General features: G+C 41.1%; 1 protein-coding gene across 1 annotated transcript; it reads right to left on the bottom strand.

Annotated features, from left to right (window-relative positions):
* Nucleotides 1-824: 824 nt before the first annotated feature.
* On the bottom strand, nucleotides 825-21796 carry rnf152 (ring finger protein 152). The gene is made up of 2 exons (XM_061713424.1): nucleotides 21705-21796; nucleotides 825-2662 (listed from the first exon to the last, which is right to left on the bottom strand). Exon 2 carries the CDS (start codon nucleotides 2496-2498, stop codon nucleotides 1878-1880), a length of 621 nt encoding a protein of 206 aa, XP_061569408.1. The 5' UTR covers nucleotides 2499-2662; nucleotides 21705-21796; the 3' UTR covers nucleotides 825-1877.
* Nucleotides 21797-22406: the final 610 nt, after the last annotated feature.

The following is a 22406-nucleotide window of genomic DNA, read 5'->3' as shown; positions in this document are numbered from 1 at the left end:
AATCTGACAGTATTCATCCTCCCTTCAGCCGTACCACTCTTAGTCAGTTCTCCATTAAAGTCAGAGGTTCTTTATTATGGAACTCACACATAACTATTGCTAACTCCTCATCTTCTCTCTGCAATTTCAAACTTAGATTGAGGGCCAGCCTCTTGAATAAACCCTTTTCACACAATCTCTAAGATGTAGCTTTGTGTGCATGCTCGGGAGTATGCGTATGCGCACGCACCCACACACGCACATTGCAATCATTTATTTGTAAATTTGATGGTGTATTTGTATGTATTTAGCTATTTATTTACATTTCTTTTTTTTTCTCTCTCTCTTCATGTGTTGCTTTTGTAAAGTTTGATTACCTTGTTTACTTATTATTTGTATTTATCACTGGTGAGAATCCTTCATAAGCCCACCTTGGGTTTCTTTTTTCTCACCTGCACTGCACTAATTATTGTATTGTCACTATTTTTGTATTGTTTCTAATATGTGCAAACAAATAAACTAAAACTAAAACTAATTTCTGTTAGTGCATGTAAACGTACTGACTGATGACAAAGCCACTGCTCCCAAACAACTGTAACAATGCCAGATTACAGTTTGTAGCTGTACATGGAGAAAAAGATCTTGATTCTTGGGGGCATTTCCGGTTGTATAATGACATTAAAGTCAAACGCTTTAATCATATTCATTTTTATGTTTGGAGGGAAAGCAAGGGAGTTCGTGTAAACACCATCCCAGCATGGCGAAGCATGGGGGCAGAAGCATTATGATATGGGGTAACATTGCTGCAGGAAGTCAACAACATTGAAGCACCATCTATAAATGACCAAAAAATGAAAACTGGGGCCGTGGATGGGTCTACTAAATGGATAATACTGTCATAATTCCTTCAAATGAGATGCAAATACAGAGCAGACCAAAAGGTTAAGGTGTTGGAGTGGCCAACACAAAGCCCTGACCTCAATCCCAGGAGGAACGGGCCGAAAGGATAATAGGATCTTGTGAGAAGCTCCTGGGCTGCACATCACGCTTAAACCGTTAGACATGGAGGTAAAGAAGTTTATCTTTCTGTAAATTGTGTAAACTCCAACTGTAAATCACAGCTCAGGGTTATTTGGGTGCATCCAACAGACAAAAACACATTTAAAAAAAGGTTCTTCTACGCGGGAAACTGGGACCAACAAAGTTTTTTACTCGACAAGAAAAAAACAATGAAATCAATTCCAACCAGGACAGTTTCTGCATCTTTTACAGTCATTTCTACCTGTGTTGCAGTTCGGCTGCGAATATGCCGTCATGGATGAACATCACAACTATGTAGATTCGTCATTTTTAAACAAGTTTTGTTGTGAACTGGTTCCTTGAACCGAAACAAGAATATTAAAGCTGTTACCCGGATGATTCTGGCGGGAGCCGGCCGAAGCTCCGGCACAGTTAAGTCCTGCAGATCCAGGAGAGCTGGCGTCTCAGCTAATCAACACTATAACTCATGTAGTTCTACAAATTACAGACTATACAGACAATCCATCTACTGTGAGTCTGAAAGTGTCCAAACTGCCCACCGAAAAAACACATCTGGAGCAATTTTTCAAACATTCTGTATTTGAAACATGGAAACAACGGAGGAGAGAGAGAGTCTGAGGTCCAGCGGAGGAGAAGAAAGTGAAGATTTGAAAGGATGTTTTCTATTTTAATTTCTGTCCCCGAACGTAAAGGAGCACGATGGCAGACCGGCGTGTGGCACCAACGCTGTCACGCTGCTGTTGTTTCCACGATGTGAGTCCAGTGCCGTCTCCTCGGCAGAGTCCGGCCCTGAGGAGAGGCAGGGCCAGCGGGGGAGGGGGAGGGGGGTCCACAGCGGTCCTAGTCCCCCCCCCCCCTCAGCCGCAGGAGATGACCGTGAAGCGTTTGGAGATGCAGGACATGTTGTGCAGGACGATGCCCAGCAGGAAGAGCAGCACGCAGGCCACCAGGATCACGGTGCACACGCCGGACCACGTGGAGCCCTTGACCCCCCCCGGGGGGCCGGTGACTCTCCGCTCGCCCTCGCCGCCCTCCAGACCCATGGCCAGGCCCAGATCCTGCTGCTCGGGCACGGTCACCACGGTGACCCCTTTGTGCTGCCCGCCGGGCAGGATGTGACACCCCAGCTCGCCCGGCAGGCCCAGCGCCCGCTCCTTGGCGACGGGCAGCGGCAGCATGTAGCAGCCGTTGCTGGGGAGGCGGATGAACACGGGCGTGTGCTCGGAGGTGTGAGGGATTGCGATGACGGTTACGATGTCCGGGTCGTCCGGGAGCTGGGAGACGGACAGGCCGGGGGGCAGCTTGGTGACGCCGCGGCACCAAGGGCAGCGGATCTCCTTCTGGGTGCTGCGCATCTGGGTCAGACACACCGAGCAGCAAGTGTGTCGGCAGTCCAGGAGTTTGGGCCGGCGGCGCGGGCTGTAGTAGTTAAAGCAGATCTGACACTCCAGATTCGAATCCTGGGAAAGAGTCTCCATCCTGGGAAAAAAAATGGTGTATTCACCGACAGGAAGTGGCAACGAAAGAGGTCTAGGAAAACGAGTCTGCAGCTCCGAGCGACGCGATGAAAGCCCCGGCGGGATCCACAACCGTCCACAACTTCACACGGATGTCACAAGTCGATGGCAGCATGGCCCCACATCTGCAAGAAAGAGAGAGAGATAAGATAAGATAAGATAAGATAAGATAAGATAAGATAAACCTTTAATAGTCCCACAGAGGGGAAATTTGCAGTTTACAGCAGCAAAGTGGATAGTGCAAAAACAAGAGGCATCAATAGAAAAAGTAATAACACAGTAATAATAATAACACACTAAGAGAGAGCTGTTGAAAAGATGGAGGATACAGCAACAACATGGGACGACAATCTTTGAGTTTTCTGTGCAGAAACTTCTGTTTTAAGATGCATCAACAGGAACTAGGGCGATATGACGTTATTAGAACGTCGGGATCATGACGATCTTTCAATATTTTGTTTGGTTACACTGAACATGATAATAAACTGAATTCCCAGTTTTATTTCATTAATTTTTTTATTATTTTATCTAAATTTTCTGGTAAGAAACCAAACTTTTTTGAACTTTCGGCATATATTAAACAATATATCTCCTCCCTCTGTGATTGTGACAATAAAAAAAGCTGTTAAAACATATGATTTATGTAAGCTTTACAATACTTTTACTGAGTAAATTTTACTTTTATTATGTCCTGCTGTCAACCCCTGGCGGGTTTGATTGATAATGATTGTGTATTAATTTTGTATACGACATCTCATCATTATTGTAAACTCTTGTCGTGAATGTCAATAAAAGACGATCTTTCAAACTGCAGAGATTGCGGGATCTTCTGGGACACTTTCTATAAATCGTAGTTCTATGCTGATGTCGTCAACCTGACCGACCAATCATAGCAAACTACAGGCTGTGAAGCGATTTCCTCCCTGCCGCCTTGATAGAGTGTAGCGGTAGCACACGGAGAGCGATGGCTGAAATCCAAACGGAATTGGTCCCAGAAAATATTCCACCTCAATTATCTGGAATTGGTTTGGATTTTCAGCAAGTGATCGAGATCTAGCGAATGTAATTTGCAAACTGTTCACACGTCGATTGCTAACACGACGATCTGTTTAATCACCTAAAGACGGGGCCCGGTGGCACCTCAGGCAGCAGCTAGCGTGAGACCAAAACAGACGACATAAACCGGCATTTGACAAGTCAAGCAAGCGATAGAAAGACGTAACAGAAGCTGTTACCTTTTATCTCGCAAAAGGATATGGCACCGTTAAAGACGAGGGGTTCAAACGCATGCTTAAAGGAGCATGAGGCTCCTTTTAAGAAATGAGACTCTCTAGCGCCACCCTTCACCACGACGGCCGTTGGGGGTACTGCAGCCAACAGTGAAGCCGGCACGGGAGAACGGGGAGAACGCACATGCAGCGTCATGTGACGTCACATGCGCAGGACAGCGCGTGAAATTCGGCCTCCGAATTGCAGCACATTTTGCAGCACACAGTCTGTTCAAGGCAAAGGAGAGATACACTAGAGGGATCATTCTTTTGGGTTTGGAACGCTTCATCTGACATTATTACTAGAAAACTTAAAATGTATATGAATTTTTTTCATAAATCCTGCCTCCATCCGGCCTCAAGCTCCTTTAAAGTAGCTGCCTGGCCGTAAATACTTTTTCCATATATATTCAAGTAATCTCATAGTTGTATCAACATCTGCATCTAACTGTTAAATAAAACAAAGTACATTTCAAAAGTATTTGCCACTTAACATGTGTAACTTGAATTACACTTTTTTTGTTCTCTTATTAGATAAAAGAAGGACTGCAATAAAAAATAAAATAGATTTTATTTTATTTTGAATTTGAATTGAATTTCCCTTTTTCTTTAACTGTCTCAACACATTTTTATAATGGGTCCGGACCTGGGCCGCGGTCCGCCAGTTAGTAACCTTTGCTCTAAATTGTCTGTTTTTCTTTTTCCAATTGAAGATCCTAATAAAATTGAAATCGTGATTTTATTTATAAAAGAAATCGATATGTTTTTGCCATATCGCCCCTCCCTACACAGAAACTACAAACCAAGTCTGCTGGGACTCGAATGGGAGCTGAGGAGATTTTAGAGGTGTAATTTCCCATCCTGGTCTGATACAGGACCGAAGCTGCTCAACAGTTCTAAATCTTTGTTGCTTGACACTTAAGTTGGTCAGGGCAGCCCCCCCACGTCTATTCTGGAAACAGTAGGATGTCTTTACATCGGTCCACCCGTGCCGTACATTTCAGCCAGCAGCGTTTGCAGCAGCGGCAGCTCATCAGACACCCGGCATCAGTATTTGTGTTAAGTACGGCGGATCCTTCTGTCTCCTGCAGGCCACAGACTTGATTACTGCTTTCCTCGCGTAATCATATCTGCCTGGTTAATTCATGCAGACGCTGTGATCGTTCGTTTTCACAGATTATTAAACCGTGTCAAAATACCACCGTGGAGGCGATGAATACAAAACAGGGCTTCCGCCGACTTCAGTATCTTATTTTTTTGTCAACATCTCCAAGAGGGGGAACTGCTGAGGAGGGAAGACGACGCTGCTGTCCCCGCGGGCATAACGGCGAGAGAGGAGACAGATGGAGGGGAGGGTGGTGATGGGAATGGAAAAGGTGACCACTGATTGTCCCGCCGCAGCGCACATCTCAGTCCCTCCTCAAAAACGAGATCTCAGCGATTACGCTGCTCGACGCGCCCGGCAGGTGCCCTGATGTGGCGCTGACAGATAAGGCGCCTTACTTCTGCTCTTCTTAGTTTACTTTGTTGAGTCAGAAAAACCACCCCGCTTTACCTCGGCTGAAGATAAATTAATGCTTGCACAAGACGGTGCCAGTGGTTTAACGGATCCAGCCCATAACGCTTAAGAAACGACAGATTATCCTGGAAAACTTCATCTAAATCAGGGGTCGGCAACCCAAAATGTTGAAAGAGCCATATTGGACCAAAAATGCAAAAAACAAATATGTCTGGAGCCGCAAAAAATTAAAAGTCTTTTATAAGCCTTAGAATGAAGGCAACACATGCTGCATGTAGCTATATTAGTTATAACTAGGGGAAGATTTTTTTTTCATTATGCACTTCGAGAAAAAAGTCGAAATGTTGAGAAAAAAGTTGAAATGTCGAGATTAATGTTGAAGTACAATCTAGAGAAAAAAGTCGAAATGTTGAGGAAAAAGTCAAAATTTCGAGGAAAAGTCAAAATGTTGAGAAAAAAGTTGAAATTTCGAGGAAATAATCAAAATTTCGAGAAAAAAGTTGAAATGTTGAGATTACAAAGGAAAGGAAACAGGAAGAAAAAAAAAGAAGAAAAAAAGGAAAAAAAAAGGTCAAACATGTTTGAAAAAGCTCCAGGAGCCACTAGGGCGGCGCTAAAGAGCCGCGGGTTGCCGATCCCTGATCTAAATGGTTCAGTGTTTCCAGGGCGACAGGGGGTTAAAGACTAATAAAGATTGTTTGTGTAAATTAACCAGCAAGAAAATCTCTTTAACTTGGAAAAATCCCAATCAGACTCCAAGGATTTTCCCTCACCCCCACGAAATAAATACATCCTTTCTAGGAATAAATGTGATGGAGGAGTTTATAAGATGATGAATTAGATTAGATTAGATCTTTATTCAGTTAAGTATCATCAGTCAGTGCTAAAAAAATAAATAAATACTGTGGTATATAAAACATTTACACACAACATAAAATCTGATTAAAACCACTGAATCCTTTTTGTTACATCTGTAGGATAAAAACTGTCTCTAAAGCGGGTTGTTTTTATTGCTCTGTACCGTCTACCTGACGGCAGCAGTGCAAACAGAGAGTGTCCCGGGTTAGATCTTTGTGATCTGTTTTGCCTTTATATTTCTGGATGTGTTCTGGTTTGGCCCCGTCTGGATGTAATTAGGGAATTGGTGATAAGAAGTGACTCAAATAAATTAAATCAACTGTCAGTCAATCGGCCTTTCCAGTAGTAGAGGGTGCACAGTCCCATTTCCATCACCCCGACACCTGCGCAAAACTTAGAAAATCCTGTAATGGAAACACCTCTAATTCCCCCCCAAAACTGCCAAATATCACGAAAACATGTGTCAGTAATCCAGTGTTGGGATAAGCAAAAGTGTAATGGAAATGCTTTGTGCACATTTGCTCGTCCTCGGCAGCGCTGGATGTGACGTAGCTGGAGTTTCCAGCTGTTTCTGGCCTCACTGATACGATGCAGTTGTGCTACATCAGTAGGAACTAGGGATGGGAATTGAGAAGCGGTTCTCCCCGTTCTCCCGTGCCGGCTTCACTGTTGGCTGCAGTACCCCCGACGGCCGTCGTGGTGAAGGGTGGCGCTAGAGAGTCTCATTTCTTAAAAGGAGCCTCATGCTCCTTTAAGTTATACTTGCATTCTCTTTTTTCAAATCTTTTCTGAATGTTGATTGGTAAAGTTTTTTATGAGCTTTAAACAATTTAAAATTTTCAGAATACTATAGTCTACTAATTCAAGAAATTTCAACAACTGTCGAGTGTTTGCACCTGGTCCAGCTCCGACGTCCCCGGGGGACGACGGTCTCTCCTCGACCGCAGACCCTTCCCTCTTTCCCTCTTTCCCTCCTTCCCTCCATCTCTTCCCTCCACTCTCAGAAGATGACCCAGTTTCCCTTCACCCAGTCAAAGTCGTGAAAAAGAAAAAGGTGCATAAAAGCCCGGACCGCTCTGCGGATGAGTGAGGAAGACGACCGGAGGGGGACGAAGGCTGAGACCTGCCCTTGAGGGAGACACGCAGCGCCGGGTTTTAACGAATGCTTCTCCCAAAGATGGGGATTAGCTTTGATCTGACATAAACGCTTCGCGGCTCGATATTCCCATGAACACAGTCGGCTCGCTCTCCCCCTCCGACTTCCAAGCCTTTCTTCCTCCGCATTAATACTTTATACTTTTCATTTTCCAAGTGAAGTCTTGCTTTTTGCTCCTTTGGTCGTCTCGACGCGCCGGCATGAAAAACAAAGCTGCAGGACAAACGCAGGCGACATGACTTTCCAAAAGGATGTTACACTCAAATCCCTTTCCTCACATTAATATTTGTTGATTGATTGATCCAAAATGATCACAAAAGAGACAAATGGTACAATCTTCCTAAGGTGTCATTTATATTAATATCATATTCATGTTTTGTTCATTTAATGTTTAATTTTCTACTATTCTTCCGTTGCGTATGAAAGGTTAAAGACGCCGTTGCTTCAATGTTTCTGTCAGAGTTTTGTTTTTGTTTTGCTTCGATGTTATTTGTACGTCTGTACTGAGACGTAGGACCAAAGGAAATAAACTACAAACAAGAAGATGAGAGTTTCCGCTGTTGATGTCTGAGGAATCCAGAGGGAGACGTCAACCAGACAGCTGGAGTAGAAGAGGAAGAGGACGAAGACAAAGAGGAGGAAGAGGTTGAAGAGGAAAAAGAAGAGGATGAAGAATCTGAAGATGAAAAACAAGAGGAAGACAGAGACAAAGAACATGAAGAATGAGAAAAAAGACAAAGAGAACGAAGACATGGTAAAAGAAGAAGGCGAAGCTCCTGTGATGTCATTAATGTGTCTGAGGAGATGGTTTTCAGGTCTCATCCCTGTTGTTGAGTCACGTGGTGCCATGAAGCCACACAAACAATCGCAGGGGGACACAAGACCACTCTGACTGTTTCCTGAGAGAAATGAGGGATGACGACACTTACAATTGAATAATCCTTCAAATGAACCCGAGTCTGTTTTTCTGAAAAACGTATCAGCGCCACTTTCAGATTAATTATTTATTTTAAGAACAGCAACATGACTGGCTCATATTGTGATAAATATTTATATGAACCAAAGATAAATATTGTCTCCAAAAAAAGACAAAAAGCTAAAAAGCTTTGAGTTGAGATTCAAAATCTCCATTAACAGGAAATTATTTAATTTACTGTCACAAGATTTAAGTTAAGTTTTAAGTTTAACAGTTTAAATACAAAACATTGGCAGTGATTTAGTGTGTGTGTGTGTGTGTATATATATATATATATATATATATATATATATATATATATATATATATATATATATATATATATATATTCAGCTAAAGTTCCTGTTCTGTTGCTTTCAGTTAAAAAAAAGTTTCTTACAAAAAGTTTGTGAAAATAGTTTCAAAAATATTTTATTACTAAAATAAATAAAGAAAACAACATAATTTCCTTTGAGAAAGAAACAAATGAATGTTTGGTATCACTGCACAGATCATCTCTTGGTGTTTTAGTGTCGCTCGTGTTATTAACAGTTTCTGACCATGAATAATAATTTATCATAATAATTTATAATAATAATAGCAATAATACATTTGTTTTCTCCCTTAGAAAACAAAGCGGCTCCTCGAGGTTTCCGAGGCCACGAAACATCGCTGCGCGTCTGCAGGAACGAGCGCAACGTGGAAATGTGATTTATGGCTTCAGCTGAGCGGTAACCGGGGCAACCTGGCTGACCCACTTTCTGGCACACCTTCAGACACGAACCAACACGAGCCGCTGGATCGGTCCAGTAGGCACGTCCGCGGGCCGAGGCGCATGCACGCAGACCCTCACCACATCCTCACACAATCAGAGAAGAGAAGTTAAAAATAAACTGACAAAGAAAGTGGAAGCTGCAGGCAGCGCGCACCCTCGGGTGGGCTGCAGCGGGGACGCGCCGCCGCTCATTTGCTGCGCGCAGCATTTCCAGAAAGTGCCGGAGATAAGCAGCAGCTGGACACGGTCAGGTCTTCTGTCATCAGCAGCATTTTGAGGCCATTAGTGTGTGTTAACCCAACGCCAAGAGGGAAAGACACAAGCACCATAGAGAAGAAATCGTGGCTGCGGTTCAGTCTGGAGGGGTTATTAAAACCCATTTCCAAGCAAATCGGAGTTCAACGTTGTACAAGGAGAAAGATTATTCACAAGTGGAACATATTTAAGGCCCCGTTTACACGGAGCAAAAACGGAGGCATTTTCATGCGTTTTGGCCGTTCGTTTACACGAAAACGGAGCTCAAAGTCACCAAAAACGATAATTTCTGAAAACTCCTGTGGAGATTTTCAAAAACTCAGTTTTCACGTTTGCGTCTAAACAGAGGAAAACGGAGATTTAGGCTTCAGAACGTCACATTATGCAACAGACACGTCACCAGCGTCATGTGTGCGACCTGTGTTTACAATTAGTTTGGCAACCGTCAATATTTTCTTGTATTTTACCTGTTTTATATTCTAACGTCACACTTAAAAGTAACTCCACTTCTCTGTCACTCCAAACGAAAGACTCTCGTTCCGTCTTGGAAGTAAAGCCTGAATTATGGTCCCGCGTTAAATCGACGCAGAGCCTACAGCGTAGGGTACACGGCGATGCGCGCCGTACGGTGTGCGTCGCCGCGTACCCTACGCCGTAGGCTCTGCGTTGGTGTAACGCGGAACCATAAATCAGCCTTAACTGGAAGTTACACGTGTCATTTGTTGATGTTTTTTCCAGGATTCTGATTGGCTGGCATGACGTTAACAGCCTATTTATGCGGATTCGTGTAAACGAAGAGATTTTGAAAACGATCTCGTGTAAACGATGGAATTTTTTAAAACGTAGAGGGGGAAATATCAGTTTTTGTAAATACCCGGCTATGTGTAAACGGGGCCTAAGACTGCTTTCAATCATCCCAGCAGTGGTTGCGCCTGACCAGGCAATACTGTCATGTATTGGGTTACGTAGGTCACATGATGGGGGTAAACAGGAAGTGTGTTAATATAGAGACCGCAGCTCGGACGCGGGTAGTGTTCACTTGTACTGTCGGTCAGATAATAAAGCAAGTAAAAGAAGAAGCTTTATGTCATGATTACATTCTGGATCTAATTAAGTATTAAGATAGGCACACAACAAATACTACAGGCCTCATAAGAGATATTAACCTATACCATGTAGTCCAGATGAATTACTGTACATGCATCAGTAGGTTATTGCTTTTAATTTGTACTGTTGTTTATATATCTTTATTGGCCGTTGAGGGACTGAAAATGAAAACTAGCCTTTTTTATGTGATACAGGACTCTTTAGAACCTGTGATCAATCCTCAGAAAGATGCCAAACAATCTGAAGATTACAGTCTGATCGATCCGGGGCGTTAATGCGACCAGAGTGGATCTGCATCAGTCAGAATCTGGCTCAGAATCTGGCGTCCAACCAGTCGAGCAACTGCAGGAGTGTTGAAGGAGAAGAAGAAAGGTTGACTCTGTCTTCCATTAAATCTCATCTATCTGCCGATTATAATCTTTGAAATGTATGAAATGTGCATAAATGTCCTTCAGCATACCATGGAAACCTAAAGAGACCAAAAGTTGTGTCAGGGCTCCAACTTCCTGCCAGATCTGTCGTTCTGAAGCGTTATGAAGTCAGAGGTTTGGTATTTAAACGATCTCGAGCACATTTTAAAAAAATGAAACCATTTTTAGGTTTAAAGCAAAGAAAAATGAACATTTTTGCCTTCATTACTGAGGAAATGGACTGGCTGTCTTTGTTATGACCTTGCTGCCAATATTTCCGCCGGTTACATAATCAGACCATTTGATCTGCGCTGGATCCGTGTGCCAGAAACGACTGACTGACGCTTTTAATCAATTTTCAGCCTTTTTTACCGCAAATATTTTCACGACAATGACCAGAGGATACAAGTCCTCCAAGACGCAAGTTTTCATCCGAAATTGATCTGAATCTTTTGTTTTTTTATTCCCTGACAGTCAGATCTTGATGTCCCACGGGAGTCTGGCTGCAACATCAATAAGCTCCAATAACAACAAACCCGTCTGCGTGCAGCGGGCCGAGGCCGAGCTGGCGTGTGAACTTCCTCACGCACATTAAAACTCTGGCCCGGAGTCAGACCTCCTCCGGAGGACGTTTAACCGCGACAGCAGTCTTGCAGGAGCTGCGGAGGAGGGAGGGTGGACTGCAGCTGCTCCACCGAGCGTCTCACTGCATTTTAAAAAGCTCGCCGTGTGTGAAAGTGTGTGTGTTAATCCAGAACTCATCAATTAACTTAAACTGCAGCCCATTTTTCATACACATTTCATGTTAACTGCACTGGCGAGAAGGATGAAGAGCACGCCGTCCTTGAGGAGCGCTGGACTCCGCGGTGTGTGCCTGCGCTTTCTGGGCCGTAATAACCATCTCTGTGAGGACCCGTTTTACATTTTCATGCCTTCAAGTCAGACATTATGGCGACATTTTGCTTGAAGATGACATAATGGGTTTAAAGGGCTCAGAGCTGCTTATCAGATCAAAAGTGCTCCGAAGAAGTTCCCTCTTCATCCGAATTCCGCAACAGAAAAATCAGAGGGATGCAAAAATAACAGCAATCAACCACAATTAATGACTGAGCTGAAGTCAGACACAAAACAACAACAAAGAGATGCAAAAGAAAAGAAAGAAATGCAAATTAAACATGCAAGAGAGACACTCAAGATACGACCAAAGGATCCGGCACAGCAGGAACAAAAGGAGCGAATGAGATGCGAGATGAAACTGCTCAGAAACACAAAGACCGTAGAGATAAAAGGGAATTGATTACAGCCGGTGTTTACGCCGAGAGGCAACGTCTGGTTTCTGAAGTGAACCAGGAAGTGCATTTTCTTTAAATGACCACTAGGGGCCGACTCCCAAACTGAGTCGTCCTTCTTTAACCTTCATGTTAAACTTTACTGTAGAAATAAACATATTTACAGCAAAGTACAACAATGGTTTAGTCTCCATGACAACCGTAAAGCACGTGAGTTTTTATATAACTCATCAGTTAACAAAGAGCTGAAAATGTATCCATAGTTAGGGGGCTGAGCTTTTTGAGTGACAGTTGACTTCTGAGCTGTGACTTAAGATCTAACCGAGAATAATCGTTCTTCTTTTAAAGATAATATGGAAGGGTTGACGCTCACCTGGTATCCATCCCTTTGTCCACAGGTCCCTGGTTTCCTGGGACTGAGAACTGGTTTGTTTTTCCATAGTTCGGGTGCTAAGGGGAGCCACGTCATTACATCACTGTAAACGTCAGTTACGTCGCTGCGTTGGCATGAAAGTTGAAGCAACAACAAGGTATCTGCTCTAATAGGACTTGGTCCAGGTAGCTCCTCCGTGGACACATCTCTAAAAGACAGGTTGTCTCCTCCTCAGACCCATGATGCTTTACTGCATCCAGATTCATTCTTATTTGAAAATGTCTCCGTCTCTCAGTCTTGCTATAGAAGGTCTGCATTGACGTCACTTCCCCACTGGACCAGCCCCCTTACTGCACTGAGTGGCAAAAATGGCTGCAACTAGTGGAAAAGGCGGGATAACAGCTGATTATGGGCTTAAATTAAATGCAGTTGGACTTGACAGTGACCCGTACAGTTACCTGAACAACCAGTGGTCCATGGACATTAATATTTGGCCACAAATCCAGTTTCCTGATATTTATCTGTACTTAATTACTACGCCGGGGAAATACACGAAGCAAAGCTTGAAGGCATACAAAAGTCTTGATGCTTGGTCCTACTTCAAGGCAGGATTTGTTGTAGAAATTAAAGTAATGAGGACACCGAACTTTATGATGTGACCGTTTAACGTTAGATACCCAAAAATCCAACATTACCTGATACGAAATGGGATTCGCAAATCCACGTTTCGGTGCCTGGAATCCAGTTGTTTCTGCGAATTGCAGCGATCCATTTGTCTCTCTTAAGCTTATTTTTCGGCAGTCTGTAAAACGATAACTCTGATTTCTTACTAAATCTATGAGTACAGTCGATCGCACAACAGCTCTTTCCCATTTGAGATGTTTTCCCGTTGCTCAAACTGAAAGTTTACGCTGCCACTTGCATCTGTGACGTCATGCGCATTCCCGCTATTGCCGTTGGTCTTAACAAACTCCGCCCCCTCCGCTTACGTAAGTGGTTCTTTCCTCTAGTCCAGCTAAGAGTTAGTGCTACCTTGGAACTGGTTTTTCTGGCCCGGACCCAGTTCTTTGTCAGTGGAAACAGAAAGCCCGGTTCCAAACTCAGCACTGGCCCAGAACCAGCCCTGGAACCGGTTTGGTGGAAAAGGGGGAAAGACAGGGGAAGACAACCCCATCTCGTTGGCCAATAGATGTGCAGCAGCTGTAACAGTCGGCTCCTCTAGCCGAACCAACCTCCAGGCTGGTCCTGACCCTTCCAGACTGACTCACATGTTCCAGCTCCGCCTCTCTAGTGCTCCAGCAGTAGTTTGTAAGGAAATGTTCAACCGTCACACACCTTCCCGTGTTTGTATTTTACTTGTCCGCTAGCTGATGGAGCACACTGCTGTGCATCTTGCTGCTCGTCTCTGCGCACCGCCACAACGTGGGATGCGTTTGTGTGTCGGCACAGCAGATGGAGCTCCTGATGGATGCATGTGCACCCGACCACCGCAGGACACATTACAACCATTTCCAGCTTGACGAAGCAGCCGGCGCTGAAGTCGGCAGGACTGCTGGACGGGCGGCGTGCCAGACGAACGCCTGCACTGTTGGGACGCTGCCCATTCAGTAATCTCTCCAGGTACTCTGTGTCATTCTCCATTCCTAACACTTGGCAATGGGAGAACTTTTCCTCAACTCAGCGCAGACAAGTACATCAAGGAGAACACAAAGAAGACATCCGTTTACACAAGTGCAGACAACAGTCTTTCCCTTTTACCAGAGACTGAATTTTTGCTACATTCAGACAATAATTGGAGAAGTGTGGAAAAAAAGGCTCTTTAAAATATGAGATATGACTATCTCGTTGGATGAGATTTCTGTGGGGTGGGTGATAAGATAAATTCACACCAACCAGTTCTGGAGATTCTCTCCGGGACATGTAGATAACGGCGGTCCACAAGGGACTGCATATCTTCAGGGTATGAACTCTGTAGGAACCAGCTGTGGGCATACAAAAGAGTTCAAACCCACATCTCACTGCAAGTGCCTTGCAAAGTGCATTTTGGAGGTTTTTCTCCACTTTTCCAAGTTAATTTAGCAGATAAGAGCTTTTTTTGGCCATCATATCAGGAGTGATGAGCAATAACATAACTCCAAATGATAAGTAATAAGAAATACATCCAGCAAAAGAAAGTATTTGCTTAAAAAAAATTATACTTTCACCAGGAACGTGCCAACGTCTGTACCCAAGCTAAATGCAGGGGTCATTTCTGACATCAAAACCTCTGAAACAGAAGGTCCACAGCTGAGGGGACCAGGAACCACGATGGATCATTTCAGGGGGTCCCAGGGGAGCTTTGTTAGACCCAGTTTCAGCTCTGGCAGGACTCGGAGAGACGTATCCGATGGGAAGACCAAGTCTCAGCTGTGTAGCTTTGGTGAAGTGATCTGCATGGAACATAATTGGTAAGGGGTGCTTGGTCTGCAGTTATATACTAGGCCTGTGTTGAAAAAAATCGATTTTCCAATTCTTAATCGATTCTCATATTAATTCGTAAAAATCGATTTGTATGTCTAAAGATCGAATTTTTTCATAATTACATTTTCGCCCTGTGAACTTTAATCCCAGTAGTCACGCCATTTAATTCACACATGCGCTGTTGAGCTGTTGCAATTTCTTTCTTTTTTTGCACTTTAAATGGATATTGAAAGGCATATTTGAGTTATTTATTTCTTAGTTATTTATTTCATACAAATAACTTTTGAAAAATAACTGTTGAATGAAAACATTAATGTTTTCAGTTATAATTGCATAAATTGTCTATATTTCATAGCTTTATTTATTTTCTTTGGGTTAAATTTGCGTAAAATGCTAAAAACCAAATTCTGAAAAATTAGAAACGCGAGAAAAAACAGAAAATGGAAAAACTAAAAACCGAATGTGGGAAGAAATAAAACTGATTTCATACGGCCTGTTTGATAATTCTGCCACACAATATTTCTGAAAGCAGTTATATCTGGGAGGTGATTGGTCCTTACAGGGATCATTAGCTGCCAATACTTGCTGTTGAATCTCAATATAATACTAGTATTAATATGTTGCATAGCTACAGTCATATAATTCAGGCAACAGCTAAAAAAACTGTTTTAATAACACTAACCCAAATTGATATCTGATCGAATCAAATCCTGATTCTGAAGATTCTGAATCTTAAGAATCAGAATTGAATCGATTCTTGACATTTAAATCGATCCCCAGCCCTATCATATACTTGGACATGATGGATCACAGTAACATCCACATTGGACCATCACTCGGTGACCAGTGTTACTCTCTGCAACACACCTCCACCCATGATGCTGACGGTGCAGAGCTCCATCAGCTGTCCAGGTCACACAGAGTCCAAAAAACTAGTCAGAAAACAAACCGGCAGACAGAAACATCTCTGCACGGAGAAACGGCAATCTTCAAACGGAGATCAAAGCCACGAACGCTGTGATTGCAGCAGCCAGAGGCTCGATCCCCATCTCCAGCTTTAAATAGAGATCCAGCAGGTTTAAAATAAGGCAAAGCAGAGCAACTGAGCCGAAACTTCAAACACCACTGACACTTCTAATTAAGCTCATCTCTGGAAGGGGTGTTTACAGAAACATATGCAAATGAGGATTATTTAAAACTGGGGGGCAGCGGGACTGCCAACATTTCATGCTGCTCCTAAAAGGTTCAAACAATGTTACAAAAGCAAAGATGGGTATCTCGAAGTTGGAGTGTTTAGATAACAGACCATAATATACTTTTTGTTTAAACCACAGAGCAGATCTTTAAATTGAATAAATGTCACTATGGAGTCAACTACAAATCCACTTCTTAAACATCAGAGAAAGTTGCTTAAACTTGTTGATGAAGCTTGAAATCGGCATCCGAGCTTGTGTATTTTTAAAAATGATTGACAGGCGGTCATTTCTACCACACTGTAACAAAATGCTGTAAAAAAACAGTCAAATTCTGACAGTAGCATACTGTTTCTCATTAAAACGGTAATATACTGTAGAAAACAATGCATTCTGGGCAATATCGATGGGCAGTTTGCCGTTTCCCATAAAATACTGTAATATACCGTAAATAGCGTTGCATTCTGGGAGTGATGTTTGAATCAACAGAACGCTACTGCATTTCTAGAGGAGACATGCAGAACAGTTGAAGCCATCTCTGGACTTTCTTTTTGAGGATTATCCATCTGAATCCTGCACTTTATGAGCAAATCACACGGTAAGTTGAAATATCTTTTATCTGTCTGGTGATTACTCTTGTACAATTATTTCAATATCTTTAAACCGTGTTTGATCAGTAGACCTAAGCTTGCAGGACAGTATAGCAGTGTTGTTTAGTATACAATATAATTATTGTAGGTAAGTTAGTCATATTGTGTTTTTGTTTAGTTTTTTGTTTGGTTGGTTTGCAGCTAGAAGCATTATTGTGCCTCTATTTTGGGGATTTTGGAGTTTGTCCTCTGTTTCTGTGTATTTTCACATGAATTGACATTTTTCCTCTGGAAAACGTTTTGTCTTTTTGTACTGCTGTGGTGTTTTGTTGCAGCTACCACCTGCACTGTGAAACTAATTCCACCGGCCTAGCCGTGTGGCAATAAAAGGAAGTTGAGTTGAGTTTGAGTTGCATGGATATCTTTAGTGGTAACATTAACAGCTAACGTCAAAAGACTAACTTTAGCAGAGCAAGTTTAATCATAAGTTTAAGAAATATTGAAAGTATGTTATGACCGACAATTTCTCATTCACAAGCTTCTTGGAGACGTAAGTTTGTTTCTCTTCTTTCTTCATTTTTATTGCATTGAATTGTTGCCATTTTAAAATTCATTTCATGGAACTAATATGCTCCGTACACTTATATTGTCTGTCCCCTACAGATGTCTGCAACAGTGGCTGATGTAGAGAAGATCCTCACCCTACCCTCGACTCCTCGTCTAATACTGCTCGGTATGTGTTCAGTGAATTGACATACTGTATTTTTCATATCAGATGAGCTTTTAAAGTTATCTATATCCCAGCAAAGCATGACTGTTCTTCCAAATACAGATATTTATACATGTCAAGATGCTTTCTGAAATTACTCTAATTTCACGTTTCAGGTGGAACAGAGCGTGTGACTGCTGGACACTGGATGATCAGCCTTGAGGGTCATGTCTTGCTACTCTGTTTTCAGTGTACTACATCTGCAATCTACAGTACCAAGAGGAGGCTGCCTGTACACTTGAATTCATTCAAAGGTAAGACTTGTGTTGTCCAACAGACCTTTTTCAAAGCACTAATTTTGACATGAAATTGTAGGCTAAACCCAAGTGTTACTAATGACCCTAATGAAGGTTCCATTCCATTACACTGCCAGGGTCCGGGTATTGTTAATGTTAACTTAGTGGAAAGACTCTGCTACACTTAAATGGAATGGAACCACAATATATTAGTAACACCTGGGTTTCCCTGCTATTTTATATCAAAATGGCTGCTCGGAAAAAGGTCTATTGTCCTATTTTATCTCTTTCTCACATTCATTCATGTGCATCTTAAACCCTTAACTTAATGACCACTTGATATTAGGGTTGGGCAATATATTGATTTTATATTGATATCATGTTTTGAGACAAGATTTTGTCTGGGATTTTCGATATCATGATATTGCATGTGTTGAGACAAAAAAAAAGTGTTGCACACTCTGATTCTATATGCATTTCTCTTATTTAGATCTTCAAGATCAATAATAGTGGAACACAGGCACTATTATGTAATATACCTAATAACATATCTGATGGTGATTAGACAAGATCATGCTCCACCAATAGGGTGAAAAAAACAATCGAGAAGCTTACAGCAAATCAAAACTCTTAACAAACAGTGAGAGTAACGACAGCCAATTAGATCATTTCAAACAAAGTGACAAGAACCATAATGTCTCATATTGCATAGAGATTTGAATTGTGGTTAAGTATATCCAAAAAATGTTAAAAATATATATTTATGTAAATATAGATTTTTAATTGTTATTCAGAAAAAGTTAAACATCAGCTCTAAATTAACTTTATAAACCACATAATTTAAATATACAATAATCCAACGTACTTAAAGGAAGACACTTCATGTTATACTCATTCAATCCATGAGGTCACAGAATTTTCTATTATGCATTGGATACACTGTCTGAAAACCCTGTGACACAGACTGAATATAGAGTATGACCTGAAGTGTCTTCTAAAGTACGTCAATTTATTGAATATTTAGATTATGTGGTTTATAATCTTCATTTAGAGCTAATGTTTAACTTTTTCTGTATATCTATTAGAAATCTATTCAACGTACATGTATTTATCATTTTTGGATATACTTAACCACAATTTAAATCTCCATGCGATATGAGCCATTATGGTTCTTGTCACTTTGTTTGAAGTAATCTGATTGGCTGTAGTTCCTGGCACTGTTTGTTTAGAGTTTTGATTTGCTATAGGCTTCTTGATTGTTTTTCCTCACCCTAATGGTAAAAAAAATATTTTGATATTTGATTTTGTCCATATCACCCAGCCCTATTTTATATAGCAGCAGACTATTTTTTCCAACCTCTAATCTCAGACTACTGTGTTTTTCAGGCGCTTCATTGGGATCAACTCAGAAAAAGGGACCAAGGCCAGCCGGGGCAAGATTGTCTCCAAGAAGACAGGGAGAGTCGTTCAGAAGAGTCACAGTCAACCCCCGTGTGTCCTCTCTTCTGAAGAACCTCATAGACTTTGAGTGGGATTTCATGTAGGTCAGTGAGATCTCTCTACCCAGGAACTTCACATCAGTGTAGCCACGGTCATTGCCCATTTTTTGTCTTTCTCCTTTCTACTGAATTTGCTACATTAAAAGATGTGGCTATTTATGCTGTAGAGCACTGCAGAAAAATTATTGTTTATGTATTTTGTATTAAAAAGGCAGCACTACTTGCAATGGCAAGATGCATAATTCCTCGAAGTTTATTAAAAAGTTGATTAGTGTTCATTGTGTTCACAGTTGATGAAAGAATGGGCTGCCTTGTTCTGTTATGCACATTTGAAATTTCCAACTGTAATGTTTGTTTAAGTTCATACTGCCTCTTTACAAATAAATGTTGACTTATATAATTGATCTAATATTTTCTAAGTCTCTTCTTTTCCATAGATTTTTATTGCTGCATTTAAGTTAACTGAATCATTCAGTATATTGTATAGAATACCACGTTAAATTTGCTTATTTGCTAATTGCTAGTAATATGCTCTTTACAAAAATGACTGGATGGTACTTTATTTGGGATTATGGTAAAATTCGGTTGTTAATATAAAAAACAATATTGTGGCTACCTTGCCACTAGTTTACTGTAAATCCAATAAAATACAGTAATATACTGTGTTTTACTAGATAGTATTATAACAGTAATAAACTGTAAATTAGGTTTACAGTAAGCAAACTGTAGAAAAACGGTAATATACTGGCAACCCTGCTGCCAGTAGTCTACTGTAAAATCAAGAAAAAACAGTAATGTACTGTAAATCAGTACATGGTATTATTACAGTAATATACTGTAAACTAAATAACAGTAGGAGAACTGTAAAATTAACAGTAAAATACTGGCAACCCTGCTGCCAGTATTTTACTGTTAATTTACATGACAATCGTTTACAGTGCACTTCAGTGTGTGTTACAACCCGGGACTACATCCCTTTGTCGCTGCAGAGAACGCATCTCAAAATCTCACTGGCGTGTCAGCGTGCATCTGCAGCCTTTCCAGTGCACCCGCTTAAAAAGACAAGGCTCAAGCTTTACAACGAGCTCTACGAGGTAAAGCTTAGGAAAGAAGAAATGAAATAAAGATCATTTATTCAGGCGTTGCATCGGCTTCTTTTCAACCGGGACCTTGAACTGCAGATACATCACACACCTCTCTGTATGTGGCCCAAGAAGGTAAAGTAATAAGATGTAGAGGCGCCAGCGTTGCAGGAAACACTCTAATCCAGACACTTCCAGCTTCTCTTCCATAAAACATAAATGTGTTCTGTTTTATGGAAAAGTAGAATTGACTAAATCCTAAATATAAAAGTGTTATGACTCCATTCAAGTCTCGTAAGGCAGTGTATTTCAGAGCAGATGCAGAGTTTGGTTTTTATGGAAGGATGGATGGATGAATTGATTAATTAATGGATGGATTAATCAGTGGCGTCAATTCAGTGGAAGCTAAGGTATGGCAAGGTTACGAGTCACAGAACTAAACTACAATATCAATCAACACGTCCAGCAAATACTCATCACAGAAGTCTGCTATGGAGCTTATCTGTGTGGTCAAGAAAATTGGAACTTTTTCAAATGCAGTCTCGCTCACTGCAAAAACTCAAAATCTTACCAGGAATATTTGTCTTATTTCTAGTTAAAATGTCTCATTTTTAGTCAAAAAATCTCATTACACTTAAATCAAAAATCATCACCAGAAAAATAACTTATTTGACCATTTTCACCTGTTTCAAGTAAATTTTCACTTGAAATAAGTAGAAAAATCTGCCAGTGGGACAAGCTTTATCTTCTCATTACAAGCAAAAAAATCTTTTTTCTACTTATTTTAAGTGAAAATCTACTTGAAACAGGTGAAAATTGTTGTTTTTGAGTCTTGTCTTAAATGTAATGAGATTTTTTTTACTAAAAATTGACATTTTAACTAGAAATAAGACAAATATTCTTGTTAAGATTTTCAGTTTTTGCAGTATATAATTAGTAAAATCGATCATGTTGTTCTGATTTGCATTTGTAGTTATTCTATATATATATTCTATATATATAGTTATTCTTATTATTCTATATGTATTAAGTAATAGAATAATCAATACAAATAGACACAGAGTAATTCCATAAATGTATTTAAAAAACAAACATTTACGGGTACATTTTCCCTTGAAGCCAAGGTGTGGCGGCTGCCATACCTTGCCATACCCAATTGACGCCCCTGGGATTAATGAATGGATGGATGGATGGATTTATTAATGCATGGATTGATTCATGGATGGATGGATTGATTCATGGATGGATGGATTGATTCATGGATGGATGGATTGATTCATGGATGGATGGATTGATTGATGGATGGATGGATTGATTGATGGATGGATGGATTGATTGATGGATGGATGGATTACCTCCAACAGTCCACCTACCCAGATAAAAGTGGTCAGACTTCATCTGCTGTGATGCTCCGGTCAGCTCAGCTCAGCTCAGGTCGGTTCAACAACGACACCAAGGGAATTCTGGGAAGAAAAAAAAGACAAACAGCTTAACAACAACTGTAAAAAGAAATGACCACGTGTAAGGAGAACTACGAAGTCTCATGGAAATGTCTTGATTACCTTTGATTTATTAATGAAGTATTTTCATTTAAAATTAATGAAGAAAAAATCAATCATAACCATCATATTTTTTGCCCTTAAGTAACAAATAACTTTACATGGAGGACAGTTGTAATTTTCCACAGCAGAGACATGCTGGACTCCACCCAGCAGGGGGCGCTACAAAGACATGTTTAACTTAAAACACAGAAAACTTGACTTGATGTTTTCCATGAACCAACTTTGACGGCAGTTATGCTATTAGTTGTTTTGTTTTTTTTACTGTAATGTGGGTAAATTTCAAAGGAAATTAAGTTAAATGTTTTAAAGAACCTTATTTGTATATAAAAAGATGGTTTGGCCTCAGCCCACAGTAGAGTTAGTGCATTAAAACATGCCATCAAATAACTTTGATGGCATGATGCTGGTGATGATGCTCCTGACCTATTTTTATTCCAATCGAGTCTTTAAAGGCCTTAATTTAATCCATCCCACATTCATGTGAACTAGAAATCTAATGGCAGGTCTAATGGC

The sequence above is a fragment of the Cololabis saira genome, chromosome 22 (assembly GCF_033807715.1).
Source record: "Cololabis saira isolate AMF1-May2022 chromosome 22, fColSai1.1, whole genome shotgun sequence".
In the NCBI taxonomy this organism is placed as follows: domain Eukaryota; kingdom Metazoa; phylum Chordata; class Actinopteri; order Beloniformes; family Belonidae; genus Cololabis; species Cololabis saira.
Note: the sequence above shows the minus strand (reverse complement) of the source record. Positions and strands in the feature narration are given on the sequence as shown.